Source organism: Lithobates pipiens, unplaced genomic scaffold, assembly GCF_037356315.1.
Source record: "Lithobates pipiens isolate NorthernLeopardFrog02 unplaced genomic scaffold, aLitPip1_a1.2 Scaffold_18, whole genome shotgun sequence".
In the NCBI taxonomy this organism is placed as follows: Eukaryota; Metazoa; Chordata; class Amphibia; order Anura; family Ranidae; genus Lithobates; species Lithobates pipiens.
Window position 1 is genome coordinate 193,705,035 of NW_027507758.1, and position 18,080 is coordinate 193,723,114.

An 18,080-nucleotide genomic window follows, 5' to 3' on the forward strand; every position below is an offset into this window, starting at 1 on the left:
AGAAGACTCATTATCCAGTGAGCAGCCTGGAAAAGTGAGGGGCTGTAAGAAGCTGCATTTCTGAACCAAGAAATACATATCATATACCTGACTTTCTAGTGTGGCAGAGGGCTGTATATTGCAAGAACAACAGACTTGCAAATAAAGCCATAAATATATACTAATTTAAACAGTATAAGGATTAACCTTTAAAGAGACCATGTCAGTCTCTTTAAAGTGGACTTCCGCCCACCCCTTTGAAAAATAAAAGTCAGCAGCTACACATACTGTAGCTGCTAATTTTTAACATTAGGACACTTACTTGTCCTGGAGTCCAGCGATGTCGGCACCGCAGCTGATGTTTCCACTGGCTGGTCGGGCGATGCCGTTGCAATTGCAGGTAAAATAATCCGACAGTGTAGTGTGGAACTAGTAAAACTGAAGATATCCCTTAACTAAATATTCCAATGGATATTAATCCTATAATAATCTTAAACTAACACAAAAAAACAGGAGTGTAACGCTATACCCACTGGCAGAAAAAACATAGGTATGTTACAAAATACTAAAGCGCTTTCCTTACCTGTCAGATCCAAGCAAGCGGAATATCCGAGTGTTATCGGAGATTTCTTGTGTTATCTGCAAGAACACCACAAATCACATAGTGAGACATGAACTGATTCTATAAAACAGAGCCCTGCATGTAAAATACAATACCCGCAGTAACCGGACAGAATACATGTAATGGTTTCATTTCACTATACTGCAATGGGTTCCTGTACTTTTTACTTTGGTTTGCTCTTTGCCCAGGTTACTGAATAGTTAAGAAAGCCTGCAAAAACAGTCAAACGTCATCTGTAAGCCCTTGTACACACGGTTGGACATTCCGACAGAAAATGTTCGATCGGACCGTGTTGAAGGATAATCCGACCGCGTGTGGGCTCCATCTGACTTTTTCCGTCGGAATGTCCGACCAACTAAATTTGAGAGCTGGATATAAAATTTTCCAACAACATGATCCGATCGGACTTTGTCCGATCGGAATTCTCTACAAACGATCAGATCAGATCAAATTACGAGACCAAAGCTATTGGCTACTAGCCTGAACGTAGTCCCGTCGTAAAGAACGAACGTTCCAAACGATCAGATTTTCCGACAACTCCGTCCGACCGTGTGTATGCAACACCAGTTTCGGACAAAATCCGTTGGAAAAAAAAAAATCGGGCAGATTTTGTGGTCGGAATGTCCGACCGTGTGTACAAGGGCTAAGGCTGACAGAAAAAGACAATTTTTGCCCCTTTCACATTTTTATCTCTAAATATCAAAATTTTTTACCTTTGCATTATTTTGTGTTTAGGAGCTACTGGACAACCAGGATCCCTCACAGGTACAGAATGGATGCTGGATAATAGATTATCTAACTGCCAAAACAGCCTCCAAAAAAATAGAACAGTGCTTTTGGAAAAACCACACCCATACAACAGCAGAAATAGAGACATTTTATGCAATTCTATAAAATGACACTGTAAAACACTGGAGTTAATATTTTCTGTTAGCCTACTACGTATGGCCCTGCCAGAAATCTACCTGAATCATATTTGATGTTGGCAGGTTGATGTTACATTGGTGACTGTAACAGAGACTCCTCTTGCTGCAACAAAAGAAGTGAGACTTCCAGGCTGCAGAAGATAGGAGGATGTTCAACTGGAACAGATCATCAATGCAGACATCAAAAGCAATTAAGAGCCAGAAGGTAAAGCCCCTTACACACTTAACTGCTTAGGTGCAGTTTCCCCGCAGCATGGGTGAAATGCAACACCCATGCTTTTTGAACAGGTTACCTATGCTTTGCCATAGTTACATAGTTAATCTGGTTGAAAAAAGACAAAGTCCATCCAGTTCGACCAACAGAGAAAAATAAATAAATAAAAACTTCCACTGGATAGGGAGTTTTTGGTATGTTTTCTGAAAGCACAACAAAGATGCAGCATGTATAAGATTTTTGGTGCACTTTCAGAAAATGCACCAGCACCTGATCTAATGAAATTCTATGGCAAAGTGCTGATAACCCACATGAAAACCACGGGCACACTGCGCTGCACCTGTGCTGTGGGGAAACTGCCCCAGAGCAGTGTGAAAGGGGGCTAAATCAACCTATCACCATCTTATTATAACTACAATATCATAAATGCACAACTTCCTATGAACTACAGTCATTCAAGATAAATCAATGGATCATGGTCCCATGCCATCCTGCTAAACAGATAATCTTGTACACAAAATGTCTTAATGATCATTCTGATTTTTAGATTAGTTGCATCTGAAGTAAATGTTTTCTTACTCAATGAAACAAATGTAGTGCTTTGAATATGCTCTCCACTCACCTCATTAGATCGAAAGCTTCTACCTTGCATTCCATGCTTCCAAAATGCAAGCACACTATCCTGCAAGCAAACTGTAATAAAAAAAGAAATAAATGTTTTAACAATTTTTTTTAACAAAGGAATTTCTTAATATGTCATCCAAAGGCTCTTTTAGTATTAGTTCAGTCATCAGAGCTGTGTCAGATAAGGCCACACATGCAGAACACGGTGGTATCTACATCTAACCACATCTACCAACCACACCATTGAATACCTTTACATGTTTCCCCATATAAGATAAACTGCACAGTTTATTTAGTGCAGGGGACATCAATTTGGCTATATAAGCAAATGAAAATGGTAATTTTGACTTACGTTCAAGTGACTGTTACCCTGTCACCCATTAGTGTCGTTAGTACAGTATTATCACTGATCACTATTAATAGTTTAGAAACCAAAACGAAGGGCTGCGCTAAAGATTGACTAATACACAATAATCACTATTAGAGTACCGGTATATAACAAGTGAAGCCTAAAATCCAACTACAGTGCACAGATTTACCACTTAATAGACTCAATAGAAAATATGTGCATAGGAATAGATTGTGCTTAATTAACATCAAAATAAATAAATGTTAATATAAATTCATACATATAGTGATAATCGAAAACACAACATAAATAAACGTAAATAATGTGCAAAAATTATCACCCAAAAAATCTTCAAAAAAATAAGGTGAGTTTTGATAAAGATTCACACTATACAATAACATAAAAATGAATCATATAAGCATATGAATGCCTTAAATAGGGTAAATAAGTGATAACCTCAAACCAAGATAAATGAATAAGTGAATGAATAGCAATAATGTTTATACAAAAAAAAAAAAGGTCCAAAGAAGAGTCCAAAAAAGAAAGTGTATTCTTCTAAGGTGATGAGAAGATAAGAATATCCCACAAACGTGTGCCAAACGGCAAACACTGCCACTTACTGGATAATAGTGGTTCCTTATTATAGGGGATCACAATATGCAGGTGGCTTATCACCCCAACCAGGGGTCTTAGAAGGATGTGCTGACGTTCGGAACTCCGCCGAAAGTTCGTTGGGAAGAACGTCGAACCTAGTCCATTGAAAAGTCCGGTCGTGTGTACGCGGCATAAGACCCCTTTCACACTGAGGCATTTTTCAGGTGCTTTTGAGCTAAAAATAGCGCCTGTAAACCGCCTGAAAAATGCCTCCTCTGCATTTCCAGTGTGAAAGCCAGAGTGCTTTCACACTGGAGCGCTGCATTGGCAGGATGTTAAAAAAAAGTCCTGCAAGCAGTATCTTTGGGGCAGTGAAGTAGCGGTGTATACAGTGCTCCTCCACCGCTCCTGCCCATTGAAATGAATGGGGTTACACAGCACATTTAACCCTTTATTTCGCGCAGCTAGCGGGGATTAAAAGCGCACTGCTAGTGCTGCGAAAATAACTGCTAAAATGACGGTAAAGCGCCGCTAAAACAACGTTTTACTGTCAACACCCACCTGCCCCAGTGTGAAAGCAGCCTTAATCTCTGATCAATGGCATTACTAGTATAGCAAAATAAAAATCACAAAATAATAGTGCAGCACCAAGATAAACCAAATAGTATGTGCAATACAAATATATAAAACTATTATGAGTCACCACAAATCCCAAAAAAATAGGATCCAATTGTGAAGCCAAAAACTATGAATTCAGTGATTCTTTGATTCCTAAGGAAGCGAATCGGTTGGAGAGAATCTTGTGACGTCACCACACACCAGCTGGCAGTGTCAACCTGTGGCTGTCTCTTTGTATCGTATTTCTTTGCTGTACTTAAAGCGGAGGTCCACCCTAAAGTGGACCTTCCGCTCATTGGAATCCTCCGCCCCTCCGGCGCCACAATTGGCACCTTTCAAGGGGGAGGGGGGTGCAGGTACCTGTACAGTACAGGTATCTGCACCCACTTCCAGGATGGCTCTCTGCGGAAAGGGGCGTAGATTACGCCCCTTTCCGAAAGTCCCCCGCTGCCTGCTGGGAAACACAAAGATCCCAGAGGTAGCGGGTCCATCCTTATTGCGCAGCGCGACTCGCGCATGCGCAGTAGGGAACCGGGAAATGAAGCCGAAAGGCTCCACTTCCTGATTCCCATACCGAAGATGGCGGCGGCAGCACCCGAGAGACGATCGCGCTGGACAGGTAAGTGTCACTATTTTAAAAGTCAGCAGCTGCAGTATTTGTAGCTGCTGGCTTTTAAAAAAAAAAAAAAAAAAAACGCGGACTCCCGGCGGACTCCCTCTTTAAATCATTTTATGGGATAAACTACCATTATTTACTGTACCATGAAGTTTCTTTTATTTTCTACTAAATCTTTTATACCTACTGGATGAGCATAGGGCAGAGTGACTGGAAGGTGGGAAATTTACCAAAAAATCTTGTTGTCCCTGAGGGAGGAGAGTGGCTAGTGTTTGGAGCGGACCAGATGGAACATCACAGCTGATTACTGTGCATATCAGTCGAGCTTGATCCCTATAACTTGGGGTCTATTGTGTCTGGTAAGAGGCCCTTTGCTTTTTAGCTTACTTCTATGTACTAAGTACTGACCAGTTGCCATTGCAGATTTCTAGGTGCTGCACCAGACGCTGCCTTCATTGTCACTTAAATTTTTTCCGTGTGATTTGGGACTTTTGTAACAAATCAGAAGTTGTTTTCATTTGTCACAATTTTTTGTGAAATTTTTGTGTTTTTTGGGACTTTTTAACACATTAACATGGACTGATTCACTCGCATGTTATGTGTCTTTGCATGATTATTTAATAATGTGTTTTAAGGTTTGCGCAATCTTCTTTTTTCTATCTATATATGTTGAATTAAGTATTTGATTCTTGGCGATAGCAGCATACACATACACATTTTTGTTCACTTATAATATTGTATTTTACACAATATTCATCACATTATTAGGTTTGGTGAGCGCAGAATAATTAAACTATAATGATTTATAAATGCTGTAAATAACCAATTTAAGAGACAAGATTGCGATCACATGACCAGCCAGCTCTCTCATTCTCTCCTCCTCCTTCCCTCTAGACTGACATCAGCAAAGAAATCTAAGCCCTGCCCGCTGCATCTCTCAGAGGAGAAAAGGAGAAAGCTGACCAGTCATGTGATCGCAATCTCTGCAGTGAAATTAGGTATTTGCAGCATTTATTTTTATAAATCATACACGGGGGGGGGGGGGGGGGTACTTCAGTAGGAGGCAGTGCTGATGGTGTATACAGGTTAGAGTGGCTTAACAACCACTTTAACTATTAATCTTTTCTGTGTACTCTGCCCTAATTAGGATGTCTTCCTTCTTGTGCTGTTCTGTGTGAAAGGGAAGAATGACAGTGTGTGTCCTGTGCTCCTGATGACATCAACTTTGACAAAACTAGTAGAGCAGAAACAGAGCACACACCACTATGCGGTTCTGCCACGTCCATCTTGGATTCTGGAATATGGGTTGTTTATATGTTATGAATTACATGGCTGTCATCTTATCATTGTAAGTGCATTTACCACATTAAATTGGTATTTTAATCTGGATTACACCATGTCTTTTTCATGATACTATGTCCTACGGCGTATAGATGTGTATTACAACACAGCAGTACCATTGTTAACATTTGGTTTTGAGGAAAGCTGGATATCTTGGATTGATATACAGTACAAGCGCTGGTTGACCACTCTTAATCATTAATCACCTCAGCCCTGGAAGGTTTTACCCAATTCCTGATCTGGCCATTTTTTTCTATACAGCACTGCATTTCTTTAACCACTTGACGACCGGGCCATAGCACTGCAGCACGGTCGGCTTATTCATGGACATCCTTCCTCCCAGATACTTGCTCTGGTGCGCACCAGGAACATCCGTGACCGCCGGGTCCGACATCACGGTAAATGGCCGCTGACAACAGCCGTTTACCACATGATCGATCCATCGAATGACAGAATGATCACTTGTAAACAAACCAGAGTCATGTCTGGTTTCTCTCTCCCCTCCCCGTACCGATCGGTACAGTGGGAGGGGAGAGATCGGGTGCAGCAGCGATGTGGATTGGATGTGTATTGTACAGCACTCATCCATCCATGCTCAGCCATACCCATCCACATTAATGGCTAAACCATCCCTCATCAATGCCACATTCCCATCTATGCCACGTACATGTGTTTAAAGGTAGTCAAATTAGATTTGAAATGTATGCCCCTAGAACGCCTGATGGTGTTCCCTGCATGTTGGGCCACTGTATGTGGCCAGGCTGTGTAAAAGTCTCACACATGTGGTATTGCCATACTCAGGAGGAGTAGGAGAATCTATTTTGAGGTATAATTTTTGCTATGTACATGCTATGTGTTAGAAATATTGTATAAATTGACAAAAATGGAAATGGATTTCGTGTAAAAAAAAAAAAAAAAAAAAAGAAAAAGAAAAAAAAAAGTTAATTTTCTTTCCACATTTTCCAAAAATTTGTAGAAAAAAATGAGATGTTCAAAAGACTCATTATGCCTCCAAGATTATATGTTGGGGTGTTTTCTTTCCAAAAGGGTTTTTTTTTTTGGGGCGTTTCCATTGTCCTGGTGCTCCAGGGCCTTCAAGAGGTAGTCAGGAAATGATATGTGTAATTTATGCTCCTAGAAGGCCTGATGGTGCTCCCTGTATGTTGAGCCTCTGTATGTGATCACGCTGTGTAAAAGTCTCACACATGGTATCGCCATACTCAGGAGGAGTAGTAGAATGTATTTTGGGGTGTAATTTGTGGTATGCTTATGCTGAATGTGAGAAATAACCTGCTAATATGACAACTTTGTGAAAAAAATAAAATGATTTTGCAAAGAATTGTGGAAAAAAATTACAACTTCAAAAAACTCACCATGCCTCTTACTAAATACCTTGGAATGTCTACTTTCCAAAAAGGGGTCACTTGGGGGGTATTTGTACTCTCCTGGTTTGTTAGGGTCTCAAGAAATTAGAATTTTTTAGTGATTGGAACCATAACTTGTGGACTTTCACACAGAGCAAATAATATACACCGATTTGGATTATTTTTACCAAAAATATGTAGCAGTACAAATTTTGGCCAAAGCGTATGAAGAAAAATTAATAGTTTGCAAAATTTTATAACAGAAACAAAGTAAAATGTATTTTTTTTTACAGAATTTTCAGTCTTTTTACATTTATAGCGCAAAGAAATAAAAAACCCATCTCTGTCCACGAGTGTCTCAGCTATCCGAGACTCTCCCTCCTGATTGGCTGAGACACAGCAGCACCACCATTGGCTCCTGCTGCTGTCAATTAAAGTAATTTAGTCAATCAGGGCATAGGGGGGGGCTGAACTGGGCAGCAGCTCCGTGTCTAAATGGACACACGGAGCTTTGGCTCGGGTGCCCCCATAGCAAGCCGCTTGCTGTGTGGGCACTTGACAGGAGGGAGAGGCCAGGAGCACAGAAGAGGGACCCGAGAAGAGGAGGCTCAGGGCTGCTCTGTGCAAAACCACTGCACAGAGCAGGTAAGTATAACATGTTTGTTATTTTTTATAGAAAAAAAAAACAAGACTTTACAAACGCTTTAAGGGCTGAGCATCAGGTAACTCAACTCCCCCCCTCAGTGCAGACCACTCCATCAGTATAGACACCCCCTGCTCAATCAGTATAAACACCCCCTTCCTCAATGCAGATTCCCCCATCAGTATAAACAACTCCCTCTCAGTGCAGACCCCCTCCATCAGTATAAACACCCCCCCTCAATGCAGACCCCCTCCATCAGTATAAACACCCCCTTCAAAGCAGACCCCCTCCATCAGTATAAACACCCTCCTCAATGCAGACCCCCCCATCTGTATAGACACCCACTCCCCCTCAGTGAAGACCCCCTCCATCAATATAAACACCCCCCTCAATGCAGACCCACCCATCAGTATAAAAACCTCCCTCAATGCAGACCCATCAGTATAGACACCCCCTCAGTGCAGACCCCCCCATCAGTATAGACACCCCCGCTGCCCTCCCATAGCACCCCCTGCACATGTCCATCTCGATTACACATAGTAGAGCGTACAGACCTCAGAACAGCGTGGATGGATACACACAGTGGTGTGCATCCTTTGGTCTCCTCCTCCTGTGTGGATTGGAATTGCTGGCTGTTTTTATATTTTGTGGGAGGAGGAGGTGGCTTCAGTCCTCTCCACTGAGGGACACAGTCCCGAGATCTGAGAGGCACAGATTAGTGTATGGCAGCGTGTGGTGTTAGTGGTGCCGCTACCCATGGGTGTCACCCCTCTAACAGGTGTCACCTGGGTTGTGGTCACACCCCCACCCCCTCCCCCCCAGCGACGCTACTGTATCTCACCTAAGCAGTAAAAGGCAGGTTTCTATGGCTGTCAATCCTTCTCCTGGCTGAATTTCAAAGTTCTCTGACGTCCTGTTTCCTTCCTTTGCCAGTCCTGATATTACATGCCCCATTATGATTTGAGCCTCTGTAGTTTCATGGAGGGTCTGGTCTGTGAGGTAGAACTTGGGAGGTTTCGACTGGGTGGTACTGAATGCTGATTAGGATGTATTCCATCCCACCCACCATCAGAGCTGTGACAGAGGTTACATAATTTGCACAGACTGTAAGACTACAGAGGGGTGTGTTTTAGGCTAAAGATGATACCCAAAGTGGCTGGAAGGCACCCAGTCTGCATTCAGACTATACAGAGTGTGACATGGTACAAAGCCTCAACCAAATGTAGAATATCAGAGAACATGGTACAGAGGTATGATCTATGCTGGGACTGATCATTCCATTCAGTTCTAGTGAAAAGAAAGTTGGAGTTCATCTTCAAACAGACTGTAGCATGTAATGTAAAACACTTACCTATGGATTCAATCTGGAAGTCAAATGTAAGTTCTGAAGACAATTTCCGGCTGGATTTTAACCTTCCTTGAAGATTCACTATCTTTATACAACCTTTGAGAAAAATCACATAAACACAAATAAAATGTCAGCACTGAGAGCTAAGAAGGTCTCACAGTTGATGCATAAAATAACAGATTTTACAGCTATACAAGGGCTGAAGTGGACTATAAATCCAAAAATCACAAAAAAAGTAGGTAAAAGACATATTTTATTTAGGTATATGCATTCAGGTTTCGATTAATTCAAATACTTCCTTTCCAAAGACAAGAATCGAGCAGAATCCATAATCATCTTTTTGCTGTTTGCCCTTTAGAACTCAAGCACAAGAGGCTGTATAATGTAAACTGTGGGAGTTTTGGCAGACTGTGGCTACACAGTAGCTGCAAACAGCTGACCATAGTGAGGAATGGCTGTATGCAATTTCAAGCAAGTTTACACTGCTACCTGCATAAATCCATGCATGTTTAAAATTGCACTTTCTTGGACGCAGACATCTAATTATGCAATCATGGGTTTATGCAGGTAGTGGTGAAAACGAATGCACAGCTGTTGATTACTATAGTACTGTATGCAGCAGTTGATAATTTGTTTGGTGCTGACACCCCCCAAATATACTAAACTTTAGCTATAAAATGAACAGTGTGTCAAGGCTGGGCTCAGCCCTCCCTTCTCTGAGCTGGCCTCTCAGCTGTTGGCTAATTGCCAGCTCCCATCTCTCTCCACAGTTACCCAGCTGTTGATGATCCTGCTCATCAGTCCTGCCTACTTAAGCCGTTCATTCCAGAGGAGCTCTGCCTTCGCCTTGGTCACATCACAGAAACTATCTCCTGCGTTCCTGTTTAAAGACTGGTTTGCTGACAGCCCTTCTGGCTCCAGATCCTGCTTGCTGTTCCCATACTTTGATCCCTGACTTTTGCTTGGCTGATTATCTGTTCCGGTTACTGAACTTTGGCTATGATTTTCTACGTTTAACTGTACTTCTGTCATCGTCTGATTTTCATAGTTTCTGACACAGTGCTAGGTAATTTGACATCTCTTCCAGATCTGAATATTCAATGAAAAGTCTAAGCACCATGCATTACAATAGCCACATTGGTGAGATTTTTTATTTCAGGTATTTCATGAGATGAAGTACCAAGCATTGCAAATATTATCATTGCTTTTTTAACCTTTTTTACAAAATGTAGCAGTCTCTGTACTTTTTTTGCAGTGAATGGAATTACAATGAATGGCCTTCCTTTTAGTTTTGGTTTGAAATGAATAGTTTTCTGCACTGAAAGAAAACTTTTTTTTTCTTTTTGTACTCGCCATAAAATCCCTCTCTCTTCATTCATTGAAGGATACATGATTTGGATACAAGGCAGTGATTATCCAAAGCAGAGATGTGTCCTCCAATGAATGAGAGAGAAAATAGGATTGTAATTTCTTTAAAATCCTTTTTTTCTCCCTTGTCACAGGACACAGGATTTCTCGGACTGTTGGGATGGCAAAAGCAGTCGAACAGAGAGGTGGAAACAGTAAACAAATGAGTTTAAGAAAACACATCCACTTTGTTAAGACATTACTTTACACTTCACCCTGTGCTTGCTAAGAGTTTTTTTATTCTCTCTTTTTGCCAGAACCATTCAATTGCATACAAAAGAAGGAACACCGTTTAAAACACAGGACCCTGTATAGTTCAATGGAAGGTGATCTGATGGTCACCAATATATGACTTTCATGAAAGCTAAAGTAACCATCATATCACTCTGATTTATTAATAACAAAACCTGGTAGTTAAGATGCTCAATATCAGAAGCGCTACTTCTACGTGGATGTTATAAATATATGTAGACATAAGGAAACTTACGATCTAAGCATACGAGAATGGTATCCCTTTCTAGCTGAGTAACATGAACAACATCTGTCTGTGGGGTATCTAAAGATAAGAAACAAAATGTTACCAGTGTTGTATAAAGACTACAATTTAATATTCAATAATGATACTCTTCAGAGGAGAGAAAAGCATAGATGATGAAATAAATAATATGTACTAACCTGTTTCTGTGAACCAAGAAGATGTGGAATTGGGATTCAAAGTCTCAAATTTCACAACCTGGTTAAAGTCTGTGCCCTTGCCGACACTTACACAAACTAAAGGAAACTCCTGCTCTGGTACCACCAGCATTTCCAAAACCATGAGCGGGCATGGCAAGGGGAAGTCTATATGCTGTAAACAAAACATGCATACAATATTGAGTATGGAAGAATAAACTATAGTATATGTGTATAGTTAAACAAACCTCCCTAGTTCATATGCAAATATATTACTTGCTAATTTCTAGATTTGCAAAAACAATAAAAAAAATAAAATAAAAAAAAAGGGAAATGCACTTATCTACAGCAACCATCTCTCATCAATTTGGAATTATTAAAATAGTTTATTATAGCAGGTAAGGCTGAAAAAAAAATAAAAAAAAAAGATACCGCTCCATCCAGTTTAACCTGTGTGCGAGTGTGCTTGTGTTTATATCAATAGTACATCGTATATCTCTATTTTTTTTTTTTTAAACCATCGATGCTACCTGCTGATACCAATACTTGTGAAAGAGAGTTCCAAATCCTTACCGCTCCGACAGTAAAGAACTCTCTTTGCAGTTTAAGATTAAACAGCTTTTCTTCCAATTTCAGAGAATGGCCGCTTCTCTTTTTAAACTCCCTTTCACTGAAAAGTTTTCCCCCTATGCTAGGGTCACCAGTAAAATATTTGTACATCGCTATCAAATCCTCTCAACTGTCTATTCTTCAGAGAGAATAAGTTCAATGCTTGTAGACTTTCCCTATAGCTGCGATCCTATAGTCCCTTTATTAGCGTTGTTGCCCTTCTCTGGACACTCTCCAGTTCCAGTACATCCTTCTTCAGGAACGAATATTCAGAACTGGACTGCATACTGAAGTTGCGGCAGAACCAGTCTTGTAGAGTGTGGGAATTATCGTTTGATCTCTGGAGCGAATCCCCTTTTTAAAGCATGCCAATAATTCTGTTGGTTTTGCATGCCATTGCTGAGCCTGTCATTTACTAGGTTCCCCAGGTCCTTTTCAATCCTAGATTGCCCCAGAGGTTCTCTCCCAGTGAGTAACTTGCATTCATATTTTTAGTCCCCAAATGTATTACTTTACATTTTTCAACATTAAACCTCATTTGCCATGTAGTTGCCAAACCCATTATTTTATTTAGGTCTATTTGTAAGGTTTCCACATCCTGGTTAACTTTGTATCATCTGCAAATGTTGAGATTGAGCTATGTATCCCATCTTCTATATAGTTTATGAATAAATTAAACAGAATTGGTCCCAAGACAGATCCTTGAGGGTCCCCGGTTACCACACCAGACCATTCCAAGTTAGATTCAGTCTAAAATATGAGGTAGCAATGCCACTCCAAGAATGTTGGTGTCTCTAATAGCTGCGCTCCCCACTCGCAACTTCAGGTGCAGGCTCTGTAATTGTGTAGAAAATTGAAGAAAACAGCTGAACGGCGGCACTTCAAATTACACCTTTTATTTGTGGCAAAACAGTGTAGAAGATCCAAAATCTCTTACATCGTGGTGATGAAAGGTACAGACAGGTTAACGTGTTTCACATCAATATAGATGCTTACCAAGAAAGAGACGCTCATTAGAGATTGAATTGATTATGAGAACAATAGTGTATATACGTGGAAAAAAGTTTTTTGAACCAGGTCGATCTCGTAAAGTTTCAACCAAAAAACATGACAAATTTCTCTGATCACGAGTGTGAACCAGCTTATGACACTCTTGCAGCATTTGCTTCCGATTCCTCTCTGGACCAGGGAAGATTTGCTAATGCCCTTAGCAACAAAGATATTCAGCATTTAAACTGAGGAACTCTGAGCACCAACAAAAATAAATAATCCAGAAAACAAGGAGGGGAGGGAGGAAGCACATGAGAAGTAAATGGAAGTCGCTACCAGCTACGAGAGCGGCCACAGCATTAACTACTAAATGTGGTTAACATCTCCTGATGATCCTTATCCTCATCGGAGGGCACACTTTTGTCCAGAGGTCAAAATATTTGCCCTGTGAAGCATTTTGATTTATTTGGTACAATTTTAGATGTGAACAAGTTTTCAAGAGTCTTAACCTTAAGGAAGCATTATTTTCAGGCATCAGACAACACTACAGATTGCATCACTGAAAACGCATCTCTTACATGGGGTGAGTCAGTTCCCTTTTCGCAATCTTTTTATGATGTTTGTGCACTTTATGATCTTGAGGATCTGGCTCTTGAGTCCAGTCCTTCCCCCATTGACCCCCAGTCTAAATCCTCATTGGATTTTTATCCTATAGTGTCAAGAGGGAAGGACATAGATCTTTTCCAGAAATTGGTTGAGGGGGACCTGACACAGCTAGCATGTACCTTCACTTCCAAAAAGGGGCTAGATAATCTTTCATCTGAATAGAGAGAGTCACTTAAATGATTGAACAATCATACTACCATTGTCATCAGAAATGCTGACAAGGGAGGTGTGGTGGTGGTCCTTGATTCTAGTACTTATAAAAATGACACTTTGAGACAGCCATCTGATACGGGTACATTTTGTAGGCTTAAAACTGACTCCACCCTGCACTTTAAAAAGGAGCTTTCAGATCTTTTGGACAGGGCAGTCTCCGTGGGCATATTTTCCATCAAAGAGAAAGAAATCTTCATTCCAGATTTTCCAGTCATGCATGTATTTCACCACCTACCTAAGGTACATAAGGGGTTAAGTCCTCTGACAGGCAGACCTATCGTGGCTGGGATAGAGTCCCTCAATGAGTGTCTTACGCATTGTGTGGACCAGCAACTACAGCCATTGGTTGTGGAGCTACCAGGTTTTCTGAGACACCACTCACCTTCTTTCCCAGTTAGGGTATTTTGTGTGGAGGGAGGACTACAGATAGATTACCTGTGATGTTTCCAGTCTGTACTTCTCCATGCCACACACCTTAGGTTTACAAGCAGTCTCATTCTTTTTAGAGATCGGGCCAAATTTCTCTTGTCCTCCAGGAGTTTATCCTTATGAGTTTGGCGTTTCTTTTAACTCATAATTTTTTCATGTTTGACGGGCGCTTCTATCTCCAGATGGCCTCCACGGGAGTCAAGTTCTCACCATCCTTTGCGAATCTATACATGGGATGGTGGGAAAGGTCCCACATTTTTGGAGCGGACAGTCCCCGCCAAGCAGACACCGCACTCTGCTGTTGCTACATAGATGACATGCTGTTTATTGCCTCTGGGCAACACTTTTCTCTGGAGAAGTGGCTGGATTTCAGGAATGACAACCAGCTTAACCTCCGATTCACAGACCATAGTGATTCCCTATCTATTGATTTTTTAGATGTTTTGCTTACAGCTGAAGGGGACCGAATAGTGTCTAGTTTATATAGGATGCCCTGTGCGGAAAATACCCTCCTGAGAGCAAACTCCAATCATCCAGGCCACACCATTAGGAGTATACCAGTTGGACAGTTTTGTAGACTCAAACGTTTATGTAGTAAGGTGTCTAACTTCAGGAGAGACGCTACTCTCATGACATTCAGATTCAAGGTTACACCAAATCCAGGCCATCCTCATTGTCAGGCGAGTCAGCTTCTTTAATGATCAAACTGAAATGTCCCAGGATGACAGAATAGTGAACATTGGGACCCGAGTAGAGTCAGGCAACAGAAATTACTCAGGCGTTGGCACATGCAAGTCTTGTGCCAAATAGCAGAATTGGGAGGCTCCTAGAATGTGGAGTTTGAAAAGAGGGGAGGACACTTGGCTTAAGCTGGGTCAAGGAAAAGCTCCAAATATTGCAAGCAATGAGTAAGGTCAAGCATGATTCCAGAAGATACAGTCTCCAACCAAACCTTTTCAAAGTCTATACTGCCCCATTACAAAGTCCAGCAACTGCTTGAGCCAACTGTACCGAAAACAAGAAGTTGCCAGACACCCCTCGGAATGTAGCCTGGCTACTGCAAAAGAAAGGTACCTTAGTGAGTTCTAGGGTGCGGAAGACAGACCAAATTCAGGCTCCAAAGGTTCTGTAGGCCCACAACAAGTGTAAGATGTGGATAAAGGAAGGCCTCGAGACATGGTGTATATGGTACATTCAAAAGCATTTGACACAGTTCCCCATAAACGTTTACTGCACAAAATAAAGTCCGTTGACATGGACCATAGGGGGAGTACATAGATTAAAATCTGGCTACAGGGGCGAGTTCAGAAGGTGGTGATAAATAGGGAGTACTCGGAATGGTCAGGGGTGGGTAGTGGGGTACCCCAGGGTTCTGTGCTGGACCAATCCTATTTATTTTGTTCATAAACGACCTGGAGGATGGGGTAAACCATTCAATCTCTGTATTTGAGGATGATACTAAGCTAAGCAGGGCAATAACTTCTCCACAGGATGTGTAAACCTTGCAAAACGATCTGTACAAATTAATGGGGTGGGCAACTACATGGCAAATGAGCTTTAATGTAGAAAATTTAAAATAATTCATTTGGGTGGCAAAAATATGAATGCAATCTATACACTGGGAGGAGAACCTCTGGGGGAATCTGGGATGGAAAGGAGCTGGGGGTCCTAGTAGATAATAGGCTCAGCAAAGGCATGCAATGCCAAGCTGCTGCTAACAAAGCAAACAGAATATTGGCATGCATTAAAAAGGGGATCAACTCCAGAGATAAAGCGATAATTCTCCCACTCTACCAGAATCTGGTCCGGCCACGCCTAGAGTATGCTGCACAGTTCTGAGCACCAGTCCTCAGGGAGTATGTTCTGGAAATGGAGCGAGTACACACAAGGGCAACAAATCTAATAAAGGGTCTCGAGGATGTTAGTTATGAGGAAAGGTTGCAAGCACTGAACTTATTCTCTCTGGAATCGAGACTATTGAGAGGGGATATTTCAATGTATAAATACAGTACTGGTGACCCCACAATAGAGATAAAAAATTTTCACGGAAGGGAGTTTAACAAGTCACGTGGCCACTCATTAAAATTAGAAGAAAAGAGCTTTAACCTTAAATTACATAGAGGGGGCGTGGCCAAGATGGCGATCTAGGAGGCAGCAAGATTTAGAGCTCTGCTGGCTATCCTGTTTTTATCCTGATTCCTGACCGACTCTGGGCTATACATACTGCCTAAATTGAAGCAGATGTCCTCTAAAACGAGACACAGGGGCAAGAGACTTCATTTCCCCCTGGTTACCGAGAATCCCGGCCCACAGGAGGACCCGCGAACGGCGGCTCCCTCGAGGCATCTGCAACACATGGCCTCGCAGACGGAGATGGAGGGCCCGGCGGATGAGACGCAGATTGGCTTCCAAGACGTAATGGCGGAGATTGCCACCTGCCAGGCGGCGATCACCAACAAGATTGAGGCAGTGCAGCTGGATGTTGGGCTTATCAGGCAGGACCTGGATAAGCTGCGGTCTCGAGTGACGGAGGTTGAGCAGAGGACTGGCCTGACAGAGGACTCGGTGGCGGAGCATACGGCCTCTATTCGCTCCCTTCAAACTAGGGTCCACGCCCTGGAGTATAAGGTGGACGACGCAGAGAACAGGAATAGGAGGAATAACCTACGCCTCGTAGGCCTGCCGGAAGGTGTGGAGGGGAAGAATCCGACTGTGTTCGTGGAGGAGTTACTGCGGTCCCTGCTACCGGCTGCGCAGTTTTCCCCTTATTACACTGTGGAGCGGGCACACCGGGTGCCTCCTGCTCCCGGACCGCCTGGGGCTCGTCCGCGGACATTAATTTTCCGCATGCTGAATTTCCGAGACGAGGCTCTACGGATCGCCCAGCGAGAGGGAGAACTGACGTACCACAATGCCAAGCTTCTCTTCTTCTCGGACTACTCCATGGAGACACAGAAGCTGCGCCGTGCTTTCGACCAGGTGAAGGCGAGTTTGCGGGCAAGAAATATAAAATACAGTGTCCTGTTTCCTGCTAAGCTACGAGTCCAGGATGGTGAGACAGTGCAGTTTTTTACATCACCGCGGGATGCGGCCGCATGGTTGGAAACCTTGCCTCCCCAGGGGTGAAGAGTGAATGCTTTTACCCTGCTCCCCCTTTTTTTCTACTCCCCTGTTTTAATATTTACTTTGAATATATTCCTCATCCCCTTCCCCCACTGCTGCACTGCAGATAGTGCCTTTTGCTGCTGTTGGCTAATTTCGTCGGATGAGGCGACTTGTTGATCACTACTGAGGCACGGAATTTTTGTATTGACATGTCGCCCTGTCTGCATGATAGACTTGATATAATTTATTGTTCCTGGATGGGGATGGCGTGCCCCCCCTTCCCGCCCTCTCTGACTCTGTCTTCAGGAAACTGACGGTCATCATGTGAGGAACTTCCCCTTTGTGTACTTGCTGGGGGAGGGGGGCCATGATGACGGGTGACCAGGATCCTGGATGTCTGGAGGTGGACTTGGCCGGGTGTTGGGTGGGGTTGTGCAGGCCTCCGCAGCTGGATGCTCCGGCTCTGACGGGGGGGCGCTGGGCTCCGACGCGGGTGGCTGGGGGGGGGTGGGGGGAATGTATATCTTACTGTGTAACTGGGGGATCCTTTTCGAAGTGGGAGGCAGTGACTGTCTGTCTGTCTTTACCTAAGTTAAGTGCCCCTGAGCATGCTCAGGAGAATGCTTATACGTTCATTATCCAGCATCTCTACTGTCTTGTAGGGTGGAGAGCCTTGCTGACAGCCAACGTCCCTTTGGTAATTCCTTTTGTTACGTTCTTGTAATTGGGTATGGGAACCAATGCATCGCCA

General features: G+C 42.6%; 1 protein-coding gene across 4 annotated transcripts in view; it reads right to left on the reverse strand.

Annotated features, from left to right (window-relative positions):
• MAP4K3 (mitogen-activated protein kinase kinase kinase kinase 3) overlaps positions 1-18,080 on the reverse strand; it is a 783,526-nt gene that overhangs the window by 13,263 nt on the left and 752,183 nt on the right. For all 4 annotated transcript variants that reach the window (XM_077486491.1, XM_077486490.1, XM_077486493.1 and 1 more), the window contains 5 exons: positions 11,321-11,492; positions 11,133-11,201; positions 9,242-9,334; positions 2,364-2,434; positions 563-618 (listed from right to left, as the gene is read on the reverse strand). In XM_077486491.1, coding sequence (XP_077342617.1) covers positions 563-618; positions 2,364-2,434; positions 9,242-9,334; positions 11,133-11,201; positions 11,321-11,492 — 461 coding nt within the window. The remainder of the gene's footprint in view (positions 1-562; positions 619-2,363; positions 2,435-9,241; positions 9,335-11,132; positions 11,202-11,320; positions 11,493-18,080) is intronic.